This window comes from Scyliorhinus torazame, chromosome 14, assembly GCF_047496885.1.
Source record: "Scyliorhinus torazame isolate Kashiwa2021f chromosome 14, sScyTor2.1, whole genome shotgun sequence".
NCBI classification, from domain to species: domain Eukaryota; kingdom Metazoa; phylum Chordata; class Chondrichthyes; order Carcharhiniformes; family Scyliorhinidae; genus Scyliorhinus; species Scyliorhinus torazame.
In genome coordinates this window covers 37,231,586-37,249,894 of record NC_092720.1, presented here as the reverse complement: position 1 = coordinate 37,249,894, position 18,309 = coordinate 37,231,586, and the positions used below count along the sequence as shown (strand labels likewise).

At 46.3% G+C, this 18,309-nt stretch overlaps 1 protein-coding gene across 5 annotated transcripts in view; it reads right to left on the bottom strand.

The window, feature by feature from the left end:
- The window catches only part of zbtb38 (zinc finger and BTB domain containing 38), a 105,258-nt gene that overhangs the window by 69,210 nt on the left and 17,739 nt on the right, over window positions 1–18,309 (bottom strand). The window contains exon 1 of one of the 5 annotated variants that reach the window (XM_072473962.1): window positions 3,946–4,377. The exons of 1 other annotated variant lie outside the window; for it this stretch is intronic. Coding sequence is in view for 2 of the 4 variants with exons in the window: in XM_072473957.1 (XP_072330058.1) it covers window positions 3,294–3,320 (27 nt within the window). In the remaining 2 variants the exon portion in view is untranslated. Of the gene's footprint in view, window positions 1–3,156; window positions 3,655–3,791; window positions 3,913–3,945; window positions 4,378–18,309 lie in introns of those variants that run through there. 3 more of the 5 variants (XM_072473958.1, XM_072473957.1, XM_072473959.1) reach the window with 3 other exon arrangements.

Genomic DNA, 18,309 nt, shown 5'->3' with positions numbered 1-18,309 from the left:
ATAAATCAGAAGTTTTACAGTGAACCCAGACACATTTTTGATCCACTCATGCCTTTTTGCTGTGGAATTGATCTGTAGGGATGTGATAATAATAATACTGCAGCAAATAATGAAATATCAAAAGTCCCCATTCATCACATTTTATGCAATTTTTCCTACATTAAAGTTGTACTTTCATATAATATAGCACACAGATGCACAACCCGCTGTGGATAGGCGACTCCCTGCACCCCTCTTCTCTAACCCTAACTGCTGATATCCCCAACTTCAGCCACTTGGTGTTGAGAGCTGCTTTTGTTCAACACCATCTGCAGCAAACATTTCCAAATGGAAGAATTGCGATCCAAGATGCTCCTGTTAACCTCCAACTCACGGCTTCAGAGGTATACAGATAAATAGATCACGGCATGCCACCTTCCCCCTCAGCCAAAATCTTTGTGTGGTCTGGGAAATTACTAGGAGAGTGAATTTATCTTTAAAAAAAGGGCGCTGTTCTATTTATGTACGTACATCTTTGAAGTCAACTAATTTTCCCACTACCGCTGAGTCATATAATGTCAACCAAGTTTCATATCTGACTGCTGTGGAAGGATAGATAATTAACACTCACAAAAGGAACATTTCAGTCTTTTATGCAAAAGAGTAGACTATGCACACAGGTCAAACCATGTGAGGTTGACATATGACTTTGTATTAATTCACACTGTGGTTTAAATGCTATTGAAAGTGCTGAATGGTGTAACTGCAAGTCTGCTCAGCACAACATTGCAACAAACATACACGCATGACCTAGTTCCATAGTACAAGCTGCAGAGCTATTAATTCAGCATTTCCAGTTCCAAATACAGTTTATGTTTGGATATTCTATTAAGTCTGTTCACCAACCTATCGCAATCAGTTACTTCTCTTGTCCCCACCAGCTTGCCTTTGAATAAATTTAGTTTCAGATGTTAGAGTCTACCGTATTGTACCCGCATATTTTTTTAAATGCTGAAGTGACTGCAAAGCAGTGTCCAAAAATTGAATAGGTCATTCAGCTGTATGATCATAAGGACAGATGCAATGTAATCAGCTTTTCCTTTGTACAATTCAATCCTATTAGAATTCAGTATTGTATGTCTGCCACATACCTGCATGAAGTAAACAGTTAAATAATTTAGCATGTCTGACAGCACCATTATTGTGCCACCATTCTGCTTAAGGTCTGCAGTCATTTCATAGACATTGAAGCAAATTTCAATTATAATAACCATGCAAATTCAATGCAACATACTTGATATATTTCTAGGAATTAAAATATAGTCACTGCTTCTGTTATCATTATAAAATAATTGCCATATTACAACAATGTTACTTCCTGTAAATGGCAGGTGCAGCAAATCCTACTTCTTGCAGTACATCACCATGCTATGCAGCAAGGCTGTGAGCACTCAACCACAGCAGAAAACAGCCATTTTGAAACCAACAGCAGAAAAACAGAATTGTATAATTAGAAAATGGCTGCTGCTGAAAGCCTTGCATTTCCGAATACTGATGCAAATGAACTGCACCACTCCAAATTGTGGATATTTTCCGAAATGAAATAGAGCAACTTTTATTTCCGTAAATTGCACACAGCATGAGAGGAGATTTTTCTAAACTGCATAATTATCTCGGCTAACGTTTTGTTAATTTTTCACTGAACGTACACGGAGTACAGATATTTTCAGTAGTGATCAGCACTGAATGGTATTTGCCACCTTGCATTATATTGTATTTGCACACATAAAGCCCGATATTTGGATTGCATTCAGAAGGCTGGCAGTTTGACAGATTGACGGTATTGCATTGGATACCAACAAACATTGTGCATATTTAAAAGAAAAAATAATTTAAAGCATAGAATTAAAAATGTTCTTTTACTGTTTACGTCACATTAAATAATGCACTTAATACCATACAAAGCGCAAATCCCTGAAGTTGAATTCATCCTAAATGGGTAGCCTTTTATCGTCTCTCCACTTGCTTCACTCTTCTCGTCAAACCCCAATACCAATTTACAGTAATGCACCATTTGTTTCCTGCTGCAGTCCCAAATCCTTGCGAGCACAAACACAAATGTTGCTAACTGAATAAAGTCAAACAATTAAGAAATATAGACAGTGAAACGCAAGTGGATGAAGGAGAAATCCCAAGCTTGGAATGCCATTGCTGGTTTGAGCTGCTCATGCTGACAGGATGCGGTTGTCAAAGAAACAGGTTATGCAGTAGTTGTTGGGAAACAAATTGTATTTTCAGCACTTGCAGTAGCTAATCTCCAAGCAATTGCTTTAAAACAAATTATTTGTGCTGCAGGTTGGAAGCCAAAAATTAGACAATGGGACAGCTTTCATTGACAATAATTTGGTCCACCTATTTTTAGTATAACTTCCACCTCTTTCACCCTTGTATTTAGTGGTTGAAGAACGGTAGGCCGGTTAGATTTACAATGACTGGCAAGATGTAGAATACCACAATTAGTAAAAAATGCACTCCGTTCCGAATATGAATTTACAATTAAATACTGCGCCATGATCTTTTCAGAGCTATCGAGAACGAAAAAGGTAAATGGCAGTGCTTCAGGGATGCGCTCATATCTTGGAAATGCAACATTTCCGATAAAGCAATTTTTCTCATACGAATCAGCCAGTTATGTCTTACACAAAATGGAAATCTGTCTTTTCTCGGCTTTCCTCTTTTAGCAAGATCCACTGCAGCATCTTTTTTTAAATGGGCACTTCAAAGATTTGTGATAAAGATGCTATGCCAGGAACTTCCAGATCAGCAAACACAACAAAATACTCAGTATATCTTACCTTACCTGCTGCTTGTTGTTAAGTGTAATAACCCTCCCCGCCCCCATCTCCCCAAGCCCTACGTACATCAGTCTAGAATGAATAACTGTGCATTCTGATGAACAATCAAACTCTTTCAATAAATATCCTCAACCAAGGATACAATGAAAAGATTTTTTTTTTAAAAGCCAGCTGTACGTAAATATCAAACCAAATAATATGCGCCATGCATGCTAAAACCTATCTGCGGAGAAAAAAACACAACGCAATCATAAATATTTTTACGATTTTCATGCAAAAATCAAAAGGAGACCAATAGACACTGGACATCTGTCGTGATTACCTTCTTTAAAAAAAAAATCTAAACTCTCCAGTTCTCAGGAAGCTGTTGTCGCACTTATGCTACTAATATCGAAGAAACGGTGTTCCTGAAAATTCTGCTCGTCAACAAGACTGCTATAAAAATTCCCGTCTGCAAACCTGTGAAAGCTGTTGCGCGAAGACCATTTCTCCCAGGGCTCAGAGCCTGAAGCTGACTACTGCAAAGGCCACTTGTCACACTAGGTGAGAATCAACCCATGATATCACTGTCGAAAATACCAGTCAGAAACATACAAGCGGTGGTACACAATGTACACGACTGCTAAAAATAGATTTCTTGCATCTGCTATCTGCATCATAAACCTGGATCGAGAGATTCAAATCCGAACTCTGGTGAAAACCAAAAGAAACAATATTTGAACTGAGAGATGTCCAGCAACTCCAATGGCATTATAATGCATGAAATTATTTTAAAAAACAATCCCAGTGCAAACAGCCTCAATAAGGTACTCGGATGATATTTAAGTAATCTATTACTTAGAGTTATATGAAGCATTTTTTAAAAATAAAGGATTATCTACTTTATGTTGGAATGCAGTCCTAACTATACTCACCAGTGCTGTCAAGGCAACGTATGCACAATATTTACATACTCACATTTGAAACACAGGGCATCGGACACAGGTATCAATACATGGCATGTTCGGAAAAGAAGTAGTACTAAACCTGCCTGCCATTTTTGGTTTGCAGTAGTAAGCTTAGCCCTGCTGTATACTGCACCACAGCTAGGGGAGGGGGAGGGGCAGCTCACCTTAATTTCAGTAGCTGTTAACTACATGGTGCTGATTCAAATGGATAGGAGGGAACAGTAAGACGTTGTCGTGCACCGATGATGCAAGATGAGCCTCGATCACCAAATTAAAAATAAAGGCAGCGCAACCAAATTCTGCTGTGATGGGAGAACAGGCACATCGCACACTTGAAACTGACTGCTTCCTGTCCAGTCAGTCTGCTTTAATGTTCAGTTCGAAAAACCCAGTACTTCATCGCAAATGCAGTGCAAAAATAAAAGAATGGCAGCAGCATCACCATTAGATGGAAGTGTTTGACAGAAACAGGCAATCCTGGGTTTGCGTTCGCCAAAATGCAATTTAATACAGATATTGTATCTTTCACTGAATCCTAAAGCAAATATTTGAGCATTTAGACTCTCCTTGAGAAGCAAAAATCTTAAAAAACCTTCAGTCCCTCGATTTCTCTGCTGCGATGCTGTAATTAAATCAGTCTATTTCTGCACCAACAACCACAGAGACAAAATCTCATGTCACATGAGCAATCATTGGTGTTTACAGAATATATTGAATATGGAAACAGAAGCATCGCAAATTTCTGCAGGGCTACACTGCCACTCAACACCAGAGTGTATTGTGAAATTCTATTTCCTTTAGATTATTTTCAATCGATTAGAAAGCCCAAATATAAATTGAAGATTTCACTGACATCATGGTTGTTTTACTCCTGGTCCCTTGTGCATGAAAGTAATTACCGTGTAGTTGAAAAAACTGTTTTAAATATTGTGACCTAAATAGCCACTGGGAGTTTGAGCAACATACAGCGACTAAGGAAGCTTGTAAAATAGAAGAATATGTTGCTAAGCCAGTTCTCAAGTGCCACATTATTACAGCTGTAATCTCCTTTGGGTTACCTTCATTAAAGCCCTCATGGAAAGAGGGAAGAGTCCCACACCGACATCATCAAAGCCTGCAGGCAGTGATGCAACTGAGCATTTATGAGCATTTATTTAACTATATGTTGTCAGGAAGGGAGACTATGCATACCAACAACAGCCACTGCTAATACGTTGAAAAAGCTGACATTTCCTCCAAACTGATTTTAGGGAAACTGAGTTACGAGGGATGAATGAGCGACAAAATCAAGAGCTGCCTACTACTGCCACCTCTGTCACTTGGTCACCTCGCTTCTCTTTCTCTCTCTAATTTTACATTGGTACATTGCAATTCTTAACATGGATCTCAGCTCTAATCCCCCCCAGTACTATGTACTATTGCTTATTACCCCATAAATAAATGCTGCATTCTAGAAGTGCACAATTTTTGATTTTACAAGAATTCCCTGCCAACAGCCCTACGTTTTAGCAACAGTGGGTGAGAGGGTTAGGGAGCTGGATACAGACTGGATAATTTGATTTTAAAGTTAACATGGATCTTAATTTAGACACCACTTTCCTGTTTGAGCCAGCTTATTGGCCAATAGAAGTTATTTCATTGGCTAATAATACTCGTGTGATGACTGATAGACCAGACTCTGGGTCAATACCAGTGAAGGCAGTTTAGGTTTTAGTTTCAGCACAGTTCCATTTCTACAACAGTGACACCAACCAGCATAAATACAAATGCAAAGCTTTCTACTCATTAGGCTCACATCCATTGTGAGCATTAGAACTAACAAAACCATTTCTCACAGTGAGGAGTCCCCATCATCCAACAGGTTCGGGATTCTTGCACCCTGTGTGGATGAGAACGGGGACGGTAGGGAGGATTGACAAACTGGCCATATGGTACATGGAGCAGCTATGCGGGGCGGGGGGAGGGGGAAAGAGAAATTTAGTCAGAGTTGGGGATGGTACAGTTAGGAGAATAGACATTTTTCTGAGCCATGTGCAAATTGGCATAGGGTACATGAAATTAGAGAGACAAACAAGTGGCTCAAAGAAGTGGGTTTTGGTTCTTGGGACACTGGCATCATGTACTGGTGAAAATGAGGGGCTGTTGTTGGGATGGCCTGCATATGAACTGTGCTGGGACCAGTGTTCTTACAAGCTGCATAACTAGGGGCATAGAGAGTGCTTTAAACTAAATGGGGTGGGGGGGGGGATGTTTGAGAGGATATTTAAGCTTACAAAGCTTAAGGATATGACAACATTACAAGGTAGTTATTTAGATAATGATACCCAGAGTGTACAAATATTTAAAAAAACAATAAATAGGGTCATGCTAACAGGGCAGAATTAATGGCTCTTTACATAAATGCATGTAGCATTCGGTACAAAATAAATTAATTAACGGCACAAATTGAGGTTAATAGGAAATAAAGCAGGAGATAGAAAAGGCATGTAAAAAAGTCAATATTACCGCAATCATGGGGGACTTCAATATGCAGGTGGACTGGGAAAATCAGGTTAATAGTGGATCCCAAGAAAAGGAATTTGTGGAATGTCTGAGATGGTTTTTGGAGCAGCTTATGACAGAGCCTACTAGGGCACAGGGAATTCTGGATTTGGTGATGTGTAATGAGGCAGACTTGATTAGGGAACTTAAGGTGAAGGAACCCTTAGGGAGCAGTGACCACAATATGATAGAATTTACCCTGCAGTTTGAGAGGGAGAAGCTGCAATCAGGTGTAACGGTTTTACAATTAAATAAGGGTAACTACAAAGACATGAAGGAAGAGCTGGCTAGAGTTGATTGGAAAAGGAGCCTAGCAGGGAAGACAGTGGAACAGCAATGGCAGGAGTTTTTGGGGGTTATTAGGGAGGCACAACAGAAATTCATCCAAAGGAGGAGGAAACATGCTAAGGGGAGGAGAAGGCATCCATGGCTGACGAGGGATGTCAAGGACAGCATAAAAGCTAAAGAAAAAGCATATGAAGTGGCAAGGACTGGTGGGAAGCCAGAGGATTGGGAAGCCTTTAAAAGCGAGCAGAGGACAACTAAAAAAGTAATAAGGGGGGAGAAGATGAAGTATGAGTGCAAGCTAGCTAGTAATCTCAAGGAAGATAGGAAGAGTTTTTTTCAATATATAAAAAGGTAAGAGAGGCAAAAATAGACATTGGACCACTGGAAAATGTGGCTGGAGAAGTAATAATAGTAAACAAAGAAATAGCAGACGAACTGAATAGTTACTTTGCATCACGGCGGAAGACACCAGTGGGATGCCAGAGCTCCAGGAGAACCAGGGGGCAGAGGTGAGTGCAGTGAGCATTACTAAGGAGAAGGTTCTAGGGAAACTGAAAGGCCTGAAGGTGGATAAGTCACCTGAACCGGATGGACTACACCCCAGGGTCCTAAAAGAGATAGCTGAGGAAATTGTGGAGGCATTGGTAATGATCTTTCAGGAATCACTGGAGGCAGGAAGGGTCACAGAGGACTGGAAAGTGGCTAATGTAACACCATTGTTTAAGAAAGGAGGGAGGCAGAAGATGGGAAATTATAGGCCGGTTAGCCTGACTTCGGTTCGGTCATTGGTAAGATTTTAGAGCCTGTTATTAAAGATGAGATCGCAAAGTACTTGTAAGTGCATGGTAAAATAGGACTGAGTCAGCATGGCTTTGTCAAAGGGAGGTTGTGTCTGACAAATCTGTTAGAGTTCTTTGAGGAGGTAACATGGAAGTTAAACAAAGGAGAACCAGTAGACGTGATTTATTTAGATTTCCAGAAGGCCTTTGACAAGGTGCTGCATAGGAGACTGTTGAATTAGTTAAAAGCCAATGGTGTTAAGGATAAGATCCTGGCATGGATAGAGGATTGGCTGACTGGCAGAAGGCAGAGAGTGGGGATAAAGGGGTATTTTTCAGGATGGTAGCCGGTGACTAGTGGTGTGCCTCAGGGGTCTGTGCTGGGACTACAACTTTTCACAATATACATTAATGATCTAGAAGAAGGAACTGAAGGCACTGTTGCTAAGTTTGCAGATGATACAAAGATCTGTAGAGGGACAGGTAGTATTGAGGAAGCAAGGGGGCTGCAGAAGGATTTGGACAAGCTAGGAAAGTGGGCAATGAAGTGGCAACTGAAATACAATGTGGAAAAATGTGAGGTTATGCACTTTGGAAGGAGGAATTTAGGCACAGACTATTTTCTAAATGGGGAAATTCTTAGGAAATCAGAAGCACAAAGGGACTTGGGAGTCCTTGTTCACGATTCTCTTAAGGTTAAAGTGCAAGTTCAGTCGGCAGTTAGGAAGGCAAATGCAAAGTTAGCATTCATGTCAAGAGGGCTAGCATACAAGACCAGGGAGGTACTTCTGAGGCTGTATAAGGCTCAGGTCAGACCCCATTTGGAGTATTGTGAACAGTTTTGGGCCCCATATCTAAGGAAGGATGTGCTGGCCTTGGAAAGGGTCCAGAGGAGGTTCACAAGAATGATTCCTCGAATGAAGAGCTTGTCGTCTGAGGAACGGTTGAGGACTCTGGGTCTGTACTGGTTGGAGTTTAGAAGGATGAGGGGGGATCTTATTGAAACTTACAGGAGACTGCGAGGCCTGGATAGAATGGACGTGGAGAGGATGTTTCCACTTGGTAGGAGAAACTAGAACTGGAGGACACTATCTCAGACTAAAGGGACAATCCTTTAAAACAGAGATGAGGAGGAATTTCTTCAGCCAGAGGGTGGTGAATCTGTGGAACTCTTTGCCGCAGAAGGCTGTGGAGGCCAAATCACTGAGTGTCTTTAAGACAGAGATAGATAGGTTCTTGATTAATAAAGGGGTCAGGGGTTATGGGGCTAAGGCAGGAGAATGGGGATGAGAAAATATCAGCCATGATTGAATAGTTGGGCAGACTCGATGGGCCGAGTGGCCTAATTCTGCTCCTATGTCTTATGGTCTTATAGCCATTACTCAGATATGGCTACAAGGAGTTCAAAGCTGGAAACTAAATATTCAGGGATATGTGACTTTTCTTCAGGACAGGCAGGAAGGAAAAGGTGGTGGAGTAGCTTTGTTAGTACAAGATGGAATAAGTACAATAGCAAATGATCCTGGATCGGAAGATGTAGAATCCATATGGGTGGAGGTAAGAAATACAAGGGGAAGAAGACACTGGTGGAAGTAGCTATACTATTGGATGGAGAGTAAATCAAGAGATAATAAAGGCATGTTAAAAGAGGCATACTTTAAACATGGGTGACTTCAATCTTCATGTAGATTGGGAAAATCAAATTGGCAGAGGTAGCCATGAGGAAGAATTCAGAAAGTACAGTTTCCTAGAACAATATGTTGTGGATCCAAACAGGGATCAGGCTATTTTGGATTTGTTAATGTGTAATGAGGCAGGTTTAATAAATGAAGAGTAAAAGATCCCCTCAGAAGCAGTGACCATAACACAGTAGATTTAACATTCAATTTGAGAGTGAGAAACTTGGATCAGGAGCAACTGTGTTACACTTAAATAAGAATAATTATAAAGGAATGATGGCAGAGTTCGTTAGAGTAGACTGGTAAAGGAATGGTTGATCAGCAATGGCAGGTGTTTATGAAAATTGTTCATATCTCACAACAGTAGTTCATGTATCCCAGTGAGGAAGAAGGATTCTAGGAAGGAGATATATCGACCATGGTTAATCTAGGAAGTTAAGGATAGCCTTAAACTGAAAGAAAAAACATAGATTAGTCATAAGAAGCTTGGAAGAGTTTAAAAATCAAAAAATATGACCAAAATAATAATAAAGAGAAGATGAACTACGAGGGTGTGATGAACGGTCACTGCCTTATCATCATGTAAGGTGATGTCCCCTTTAAGACCGGGCACGGAACCCTGGGGACTCCGCCTCTGGCTCCGCCCATCTGGGAGCCATACATAAAGGGCTGCCTCATGGTCTGTAGAGCAGTCAGCTCTCGTCTCTAGCTGTAGCATAGTTATTAGTCTAATAAAGCCTTCTTTACAGTTTAATCTCTAAGCATCATTATTGAGGGTACCTCAATTTATTAGGCTAAACTAGATTCAGGATGGACGCAGGCCTAAAACCAGAGAAGCTCAATCTGGAAGCACGAACACCGGAGGCAAAGGAAATTTTTAAATACTGGCTGCAGTGCTTCGAGGCCTACCTGGACTCCGCAGACTCCCATCCTGGGGCCATGCGAGCTGCGTCTACTCCACGCCCGGGTGAGTCACAGAATCTCCGCCACGCTCGAAAAGGCGACGACTTATGATGCGGCGATTGAGTTGCTCCGCAAGCGGTTTGTCAAACCCGTCAATGAGGTGCACGCCTGGCATCTGCTCTCTACCTGCCGGCAGCGCTCGGGGGAAATCGCTCGACGAGTTTTTTGTTGAAAAACTCACCGCGCTTGCCAGGGACTGACCATCAGGATGTGACAGGGGAAGTCCATATGACCCTGCACATCAGGGATGTTTTCGTGTCCGGAATCCGCTCGACCTACATCCGGCAGCGGCTGCTCGAAAACGGGGCAAAAGACCTCCAGGAGATGCTAACGCTCGCTGGAGGTGGCCCGACATAACTTGGGTACGTACCCCGCGGACTCTGCCAGCCCCCCCCCCCGGACTTCCTCAGACTCACCCATATTACCGGCCTGCGCCATGCGGCGACCCGCTCACCATGGGGGCACACCATGCTACTTCTGCGGGCAGGGCCAGCATCCACACCCACTCTGCCCAGCACGCTCCGCGATCTGCAGCGACTGCGGGAAGAAAGGGCACTTTGCGAGGGTCTGCCTGGCCAGACCCAGGGGCCAGAAAAACAAAGAACAGCCGGCCCGAAAATCAGGCCCGAAGGCCTCGCAATGCTGCTGCGCACCGACCCGATGCGTCATCAGCCTCGTGCGAATCATGGGAGCGGTCATCTTGTCGGCGGCCATCTTCTCGACCCGACACGTGCAACCGACGGCAGCAGCCATTTTACGAGTCCAATTCGGCTGACGCCTCCGACTACCCGCGACTGGGTGCGATCACCCTCGATCAAACTCGGCCAAAACACCTGCAGAACTCCATGATGCAGGTCCAGGTCAACGGGCACGACACTGCATGCCTCTTCGACTCCGGGAGCACGGAGAGCTTTATCCACCCTGAAACGGTAAGGCGCTGCTCCCTACGCACCCATCCCGCATTCCAAACCATAGCCCTCGCATCTGGGTCCCACTCGGTAAAAATCACGGGGTACTGTATTGCGGATCTCTCGATCCAGGGTGCCAAATACACCCGTTTCAAATTTTATATCCTCCCTCACCTGTGCCCCCCTGCTGCTCAGACTGGATTTCCAGTGCAGCCACCGAAGCCTGACACTGAAGTTCGGCAGACCCTTGCCCCCCCTCACGGTGTGCTGCCCTGCGACACTGAAAGTCACACCCCCCTCGCTATTCGCTAACCTCACTCCTGACTGTAAGCCCGTCGCCACCAGGAGCCGGCGCTACAGTGCCCAAGATATGGCTTTTATCAAGTCAGAGGTCCAGCGTTTACTGGGAGAGGGGGTCATCAAGGCTAGCAACAGCCCTTGGAGAGCGCAAGTGGTGGTAGTCCGGTCCGGGGAGAAGAAACGGATGGTCGTGGATTATAGCCAGACCATAAACCGATTCACGGAGCTTGATGCGTACCCCCTTCCTCGCATCGCGGAAATGGTAAATCGGATCGCCCAATACCAAGTCTTTTCCACGGTCGACCTCAAATCTGCCTACCACCAGCTCCCCATCCGACCAAAAGACCGCCCCAATACTGCCTTCGAAGCAGCCGGCCGGCTCTTCCACTTCCTCAGGGTCCCCTTTGGTGTCACAAATGGGGTCTCCGTCTTTCAAAGGGCGATGGACCAAATGGTGGACCAGTACGGTTTGCGGGCTACATACCCGTACTTGGACAATGTCACCATCTGCGGCCATGATCAGCAGGACCATGATGCTAACCTCAAAAAGTTCCTCCAGACCGCCCGAGCCCTTAACCTGACCTATAACGAGGGCAAATGCGTTTTCCACACCACCCGGCTGGCCATCCTCGGCTATGTCATGGAAGACGGGGTCCTAGGTCCCGACGCCGACCGCATGCGTCCCCTTAAGGAACTCCCTCTCCCCCGCAGCCTCAAGGCCCTCAAACGGTGCTTGGGGCTTTTCTCCTATTACGCCCAGTGGGTCCCCAAGTATGCGGACAATGCCCACCCACTCCTAAAGACCACCACTTTTCCCCTCTCGGCTGAGGCTCAATTGGCCTTCAACCGCATCAAGGCCGACATCAAGGCCGCCATGCACGCGGTGGACGAAACCATCCCTTTCCAGGTAGAGAGCGATGCATCAGACATCGCCCTGGCTGCTACCCTCAATCAAGGAGGCAGACCAGGAGCGTTCTTCTCCCGAACCCTCACCGCCTCCGAGGTCCGACACTCTGCAGTCGAAAAGGAGGCACAAGCCATTGTGGAGGCTGTGCGGCGCTGGAGACACTACCTCGCCGGTAGGAGGTTCACCCTCGTCACCGACCAACGGTCGGTCGCCTATATGTTCGATAACACGCAACGGGGCAAAATAAAAAACGATAAAATTTTGAGGTGGAGGATCGAACTCTCCACCTCCTCGTACGATATCAAGTATCGTCCAGGGGAGCTCAACGAGCCCCCAGATGCCCTGTCCCGCGACACATGCGCCAACGCGCAGGTGGACCGCCTGCAAGCCACCCACAATGACCTCTGCCACCCGGGGGTTACCCGGCTCGTCCATTTCATCAAGTCCCGCAACCTACCTTTCTCAATCAAGGAGGTCAAGGCCATGGTCAGGGCCTGCCAGGTCTGTGTGGAGTGCAAACCGCACTTCTATCGGCCAGACAAGGTTCGGCTCGTGAAGGCCTCGGGCCCCTTTGAGCGACTGAGTGTGGACTTCAAGGGGCCCCTCCCATCCACCAACCATTATGCCTATTTCCTCACCGTGATCGATGAGTTCTCCCGTTTCCCATTCGCCATTCCCTGCACCGACATGACATCAGCCACGGTGATTAAGGCACTGCACAGCATCTTCACCCTGTTCGATTTCCCTGCTTATATCCACAGCGACCGGGGTACATCCGTTCATGAGCGATGAACTGCGTCAGTATCTGCTCAGCAAAGGCATCGCCTCGAGCAGAACGACCAGTTATAACCCACGGGGAAACGGGCAGGTGGAGAGGGAGAACGCGACCGTGTGGAAGGCTGTCCTTCTGGCCCTGCGGTCGAGAAATCTCCCAACCACCCGCTGGCAGGAGGTCCTACCCGATGCCCTACACTCCATTAGGTCACTCCTCTGCACGGCCACAAATGAGACCCCTCACGACTGATTGTTTCTCTTCCCCAGGAAGTCTACCTCCAGGGTCTCGCTTCCACCTTGGCTGATGGCTCCGGGACCTGTTCTTCTCCGGAGGCACGCGAGGAGCCATAAAACAGACCCCCTAGTTGAAAAGGTCCGACTGCTCCACGCCAACCCCAGTTACGCCTACGTGGAGTACTCCGACGGCAGGCAAGATACGGTTTCCCTCCGGGATCTGGCGCCCGCTGGATCCTCCACCACAGACGCCCCTTCCCGCGCCGCTCCCCTGCAGGACCCGTCGCCCCCTACAACACACCCCCTTCCGGCCCTACCACCCGTTGGTGAGCTCCTACCTTGCACACCCTTTACACACCCCGCCGGCTCCGCTACCCCCGGCCCTGCCTAGTTCCTCTGCCCTGACCCGGACTGTAGCTCCGACCGCTGTGCTCCCGGATGTGCCCTCAACTGGGACGTCCGTGCCCACCGCACCACCGCCCGAATTGAGGAGGTCGAGGAGGACAATCCGGCCACCGAGACGGATGGACCTATGATGGCACATCACCCCCGCCGGACTCCTTTTTAAACAGGGGGTGAATGTGATGAACAGTTACTGCCTTATCATCATGTAAGGTGATGTCCCCTTTAAGACCGGGCTTGGAACACTGGGGACTCCGTCTCTGGCTCGGCCCATCTGGGAGCCATACATAAAGGGCTGCCTCATGGTCTGTATAGCAGTCAGCTCTCTTCTCTAGCTGTAGCATAGTTATTAGTCTAATAAAGCCTTCTTTACAGTTTAATCTCTAAGCATCATTATTGAGGGTACCTCGGAGGGTAAACTAGCAAGCAATATAAAACGGACAACAAGAGCTTCTTTAAATATATAAAAAGGAAGACAGAAGTCAAAGTGAACGTGGGCCCTGTAGCCATCTGGGATGGCCACTTACAACCAGGAACAGGGAAGGTTGCAAAGCATAGCGGGAAAAATGGACAATGCGAGATTCAGGCAGGCTCTGAGCCGGAATGTATATTTGCGACTGAGGAATCCAGACGGTATCGAAACCCCCAACCGATTAGCATTTTGATGGCCCATCTCCGTCTGACAAAGGACTGATACTTGAGCGACCGATACAACCCCACACATTTCGGTCCCACTCCCTGTACTCGGGAAGCGTAAACAACAGGGTCAATGACCGCTGAAGACACGCCGAGCCATCAAGGCACCCGCCACTTTATTGGTTTGAATCGAACAGTGATCAGGAATTACCCAATTAGTGGGGTCTAAACTGAAGGACCGCCCAAAAAAGTGCGAAAACCCCCAAGAATAAAAAGAGAGACCACCATGTGTTCAGCCTCTCTTGGACCTGGCGCTCCGGCAACGTCTACTTCCAAGTGCAGCACCACCAGAAGCAAGTTCAAGTTCAACGCCCGTTACCAGATGGATGAGCCTAATTGAGCAGCAGTTACTTCTACAGACTCGATAGATCCGGAATCGAACAATGGCCACTGTTCCTCTGACCTAATCCGGGTGCCTGAAGTTAAGTACAGGTTGTCATAGTCGATTGGTGTAGTTTAACTCTTAGTGTTTATGTTGCATGATTAATTGTGTGTGTAAATAAAGTACCCTTGAACTAACTAACTGGTGTTTGGCTCTATGAGTGATAGCCGGTTGAAATATGTGGCGGTATCATTTGATACCTGGCGACTCTGAGCAATAGAATATTGATATCCAAAGAAAGGAGGGCAACCTCACTGACTGCCATATTTACAGTAGGTAAAAAAGGCAACAGTTATTGGCGACTCCGCCGGGACTCGACCCAGAAGTGACCATGTCACGCCGAGAGAACCCACAAAACGTTTGAATTAGAAATCCAAATTGGCAAAGTAAAAGAAACCACAAGCAAAACCAGTATCGATCAACCTCCAAAATTCAGAAGATTGTAATTTGCATGTGTACTAACAAAGGGATATAAGATAACCTCAATAGATTTTGTTGCGTGAAACTTTCGGGAGTTGCGTAAACCGGAAAATAGCTTGAGCCGTACCCGTGTTTGCACCACCGCTTTATTCCCCCTTGTTCCAAATTCCCGGTAGAGACAGAGATAATCGTAGGGATGGCAATGAAGGCAAAGGAACGCCTTATACATCCACAAGAGCCCAAGGTCGCAGCGACCAACAGAGCAGAATAGTGTTCCATATGGGAAGAAGAGATTAGGAATGGTCAGAATTTTGTGCAAATGAGGAAACAGGTCCTGGCAGCATAGGACAAACCTGGTCGGACAGCCTGACCGAGAGCCACAAAAATAATTTAAGGTTCGTAAGCCGATGGCAATCGTGTCCTGCTTGGCACAATTGCGAGGCACAGAGGAGGTAGTGAGGACGCTCCGTAGACAGCTTGAGGAGAAGATGAGAAGTAGAGAGGGAAACATTAGCGAGTGTGAGAGATTAATGAGCAACTCCGAGAGCAGCTAGCGGCGAAGGACAAGGAGATGGATGATGTCAAGAGGGCACACCAATCTTGTCTCGCCCACCTCAGTAGCTTTCAGATTCAATACGATAAGGCCTACCAGGACATGCAACGTGCAGTGCTGGTAAGAGAGGAAACAGAGAGCCAAGTAGAACTATTGAGGAAACAACGTGAGGATTTGAAGGCAGCCCTCCGAGCACTCCACAGTTCCACCACGGAACAGAGGCAGTGTTCGGTGGATCATGCCAGTGCGGGCAGCAAATTGCAAGATTGCAATCACTGCTATCCGTTCAGAACGGGTTCAGAGATACCTTTGGCCCACGGTTAGATCAGGAAGACGGCCCCGACTGGCAGGAACTTCGTGAAACGGTCCAACGGTACGTGAACAAGACAGAAAGCCGAATAGAGCCCCCCAGGCCCCGAAAAGAAAAGCACCCGCACCACCGACTGCACAGGCAGCACCCAACCCAATGAAACCCATCACCACGCAGCGTAGAGTCACAACAGAAGACCAACCCGATTTTGTGTACACCACTCCACTAACCATCACCCGGTTAAGAGATGCCTGCGATAAAATTGAGACTTTTCACCCCATGTCAGACCCACACCACTTTTTCGAACGAGTTGGGCAACAGACCCTCATGTACGGTCTGGACGAGCAGGAAGAAGTAAAGCTCATAGTGATGAGTCTTGACCAGTCGGTTAGTTCAGCCCTTCCCGACCCACAAAATGTAGGAGGAGGTAGCCTCCAAGACATGAAAACAGCCATTTTAGACGCCATTGGCTACAATGGAGGAGATCCGGTAGAAGGACTCAACCGGTGCAGACAGAAAAAGAGAGAGCATCCAATAGCATTTGCTGGATGCCTCTGGATCCACTTTACCACAGTATTCGGGGAGTTAGCCCGCGCCCAGTTATTGGTAGACAATACGGCCAAATGGACCCGTATTCTAGTATCCCATGCCACGGAGGCAGAACAAAAGGCATGTGCCAACTACGACCCCTCAGACCCAGTACACAATGAAGTGTGGGTACTGAAGCGCTTATCCAGAGCTTGGGAACAGTCCCTACAGAGAAAGACAGACCAAGAAAGAGTAGACGCCACCATGAATCCAGTAAGGGCACACCAAAATCCCGCATGGGTAAATGAAGGCAGAAATAATACTGGGCTAAATCGCTGGTTTTTAAAGCAGACCAAGGCAGTCTAGCAGCACGGTTCAATTCCCGTACCAGCCTCCCCGAACAGGCGCCGGAATGTGGCGACACAGGGGCTTTTCACAGTAACTTCATTGAAGCCTACTTGTGACAATAAGCGATTTTCATTTCATTTCATTTCAAGTGCAGGAATGCTACAATTGTGGACAGAAAGGACATTACGCTTAAGAATGTCAAGCCCCCCTGGAACAGCAACGGAATCAGCCCACAAATGCCCCCCCTTGGAACAATGCCAGACCCATCCACAGCGTTAGCGCCCGAGCAGATAATTTGGCCATAAACGGCACCGATTGACGGTGTTTTATGCTCCCCAACTTGGGTCTGCGATATCCTTTTGGATAAGTCCGGAAGACAGATAGTTGCAGGCACAGTCCGGGGACACCCAGTAGAGTTCCTTTGGGACACAGGAGGGTCCCGAACCACGTTAAACTCCTCCACAATGTACCAGCGAGGTATATGGCCCACTACAGACACCATTACCCTTAGTGGCTTTACAGGTCACCTCCAGCAGGAACACATTACAGCCCCTGTGGATGTCCAGATCGGTAACATTAAAACGAAACACTCGGTCGCTTTGGTAGATTTACCCCAGACAGCAGAACACATCTTGAGAGTAGATTTTATGAGTGCACACAACCTTTCTTTCGACCCTGTAAATAAATGTGTGGAAAATGACCAGAGCAGCATGCCACACTCACAGTAGGAGACTACGCACACAGGATTAGCTCAGTGGGAGAGTACTGGTTTGAGCCACAAACCATTACCACAGATAAAACGGTTAGAGAAGTCTTGAAAAGACAAAAGCATCATTTGCCCAGCACAAGCACAACTGCGGCAAAATTCCAGGAGAGGTTAACATTACAGGTCCCGATCCTAAGCCCCAGAAACAATACGGCTTTCCCCAGTAAGCCAAGGGAGAGATAGCCAAAGTAATCCAGAGTTTATTGAACCAAGGAGTGATTCGGCCCGTAGTATCAACGAACAATGCCCCGATTTGGCCCGTAAGGAAACCAGATGGTTCATGGCGACTGACCATCGATTAGAGTCAATTAAACAAAGTAACTTGGTTAGCAGTCCCCCACCGTTGCCACGAGTCCCGAGACCATGTTAAAACAGGGACTCCAGTCAAAATTTCTCACGGTTTTGGACATTAGCAATGACCTTTGGTCCATTCCATTGGACAAAACGTGCCAGTACAAATTTGCATTCACTTTCCAAGGACAGCAGTACACGTGGACGTGCCTTCCACAAGGCTTCCACAACTCCCCCTCCATTTTTCGCAGACAATTGGCGAACGGCTTATCAAAATTCTCCCGACCTGAATGCCTTGTTCAGTATGTGCGACTTGCTCCTACAGACTGACACCAAAGAAAAGCACATTTTGCTTCTTTCAGGATTATTAGGACTCCTCAAAGAAATTGGATGCAAAATTAACCCCAAGGAGGCCCAAATTCTCTAGGAAAAAGCCACTTATATAGGTATGGCCATCAC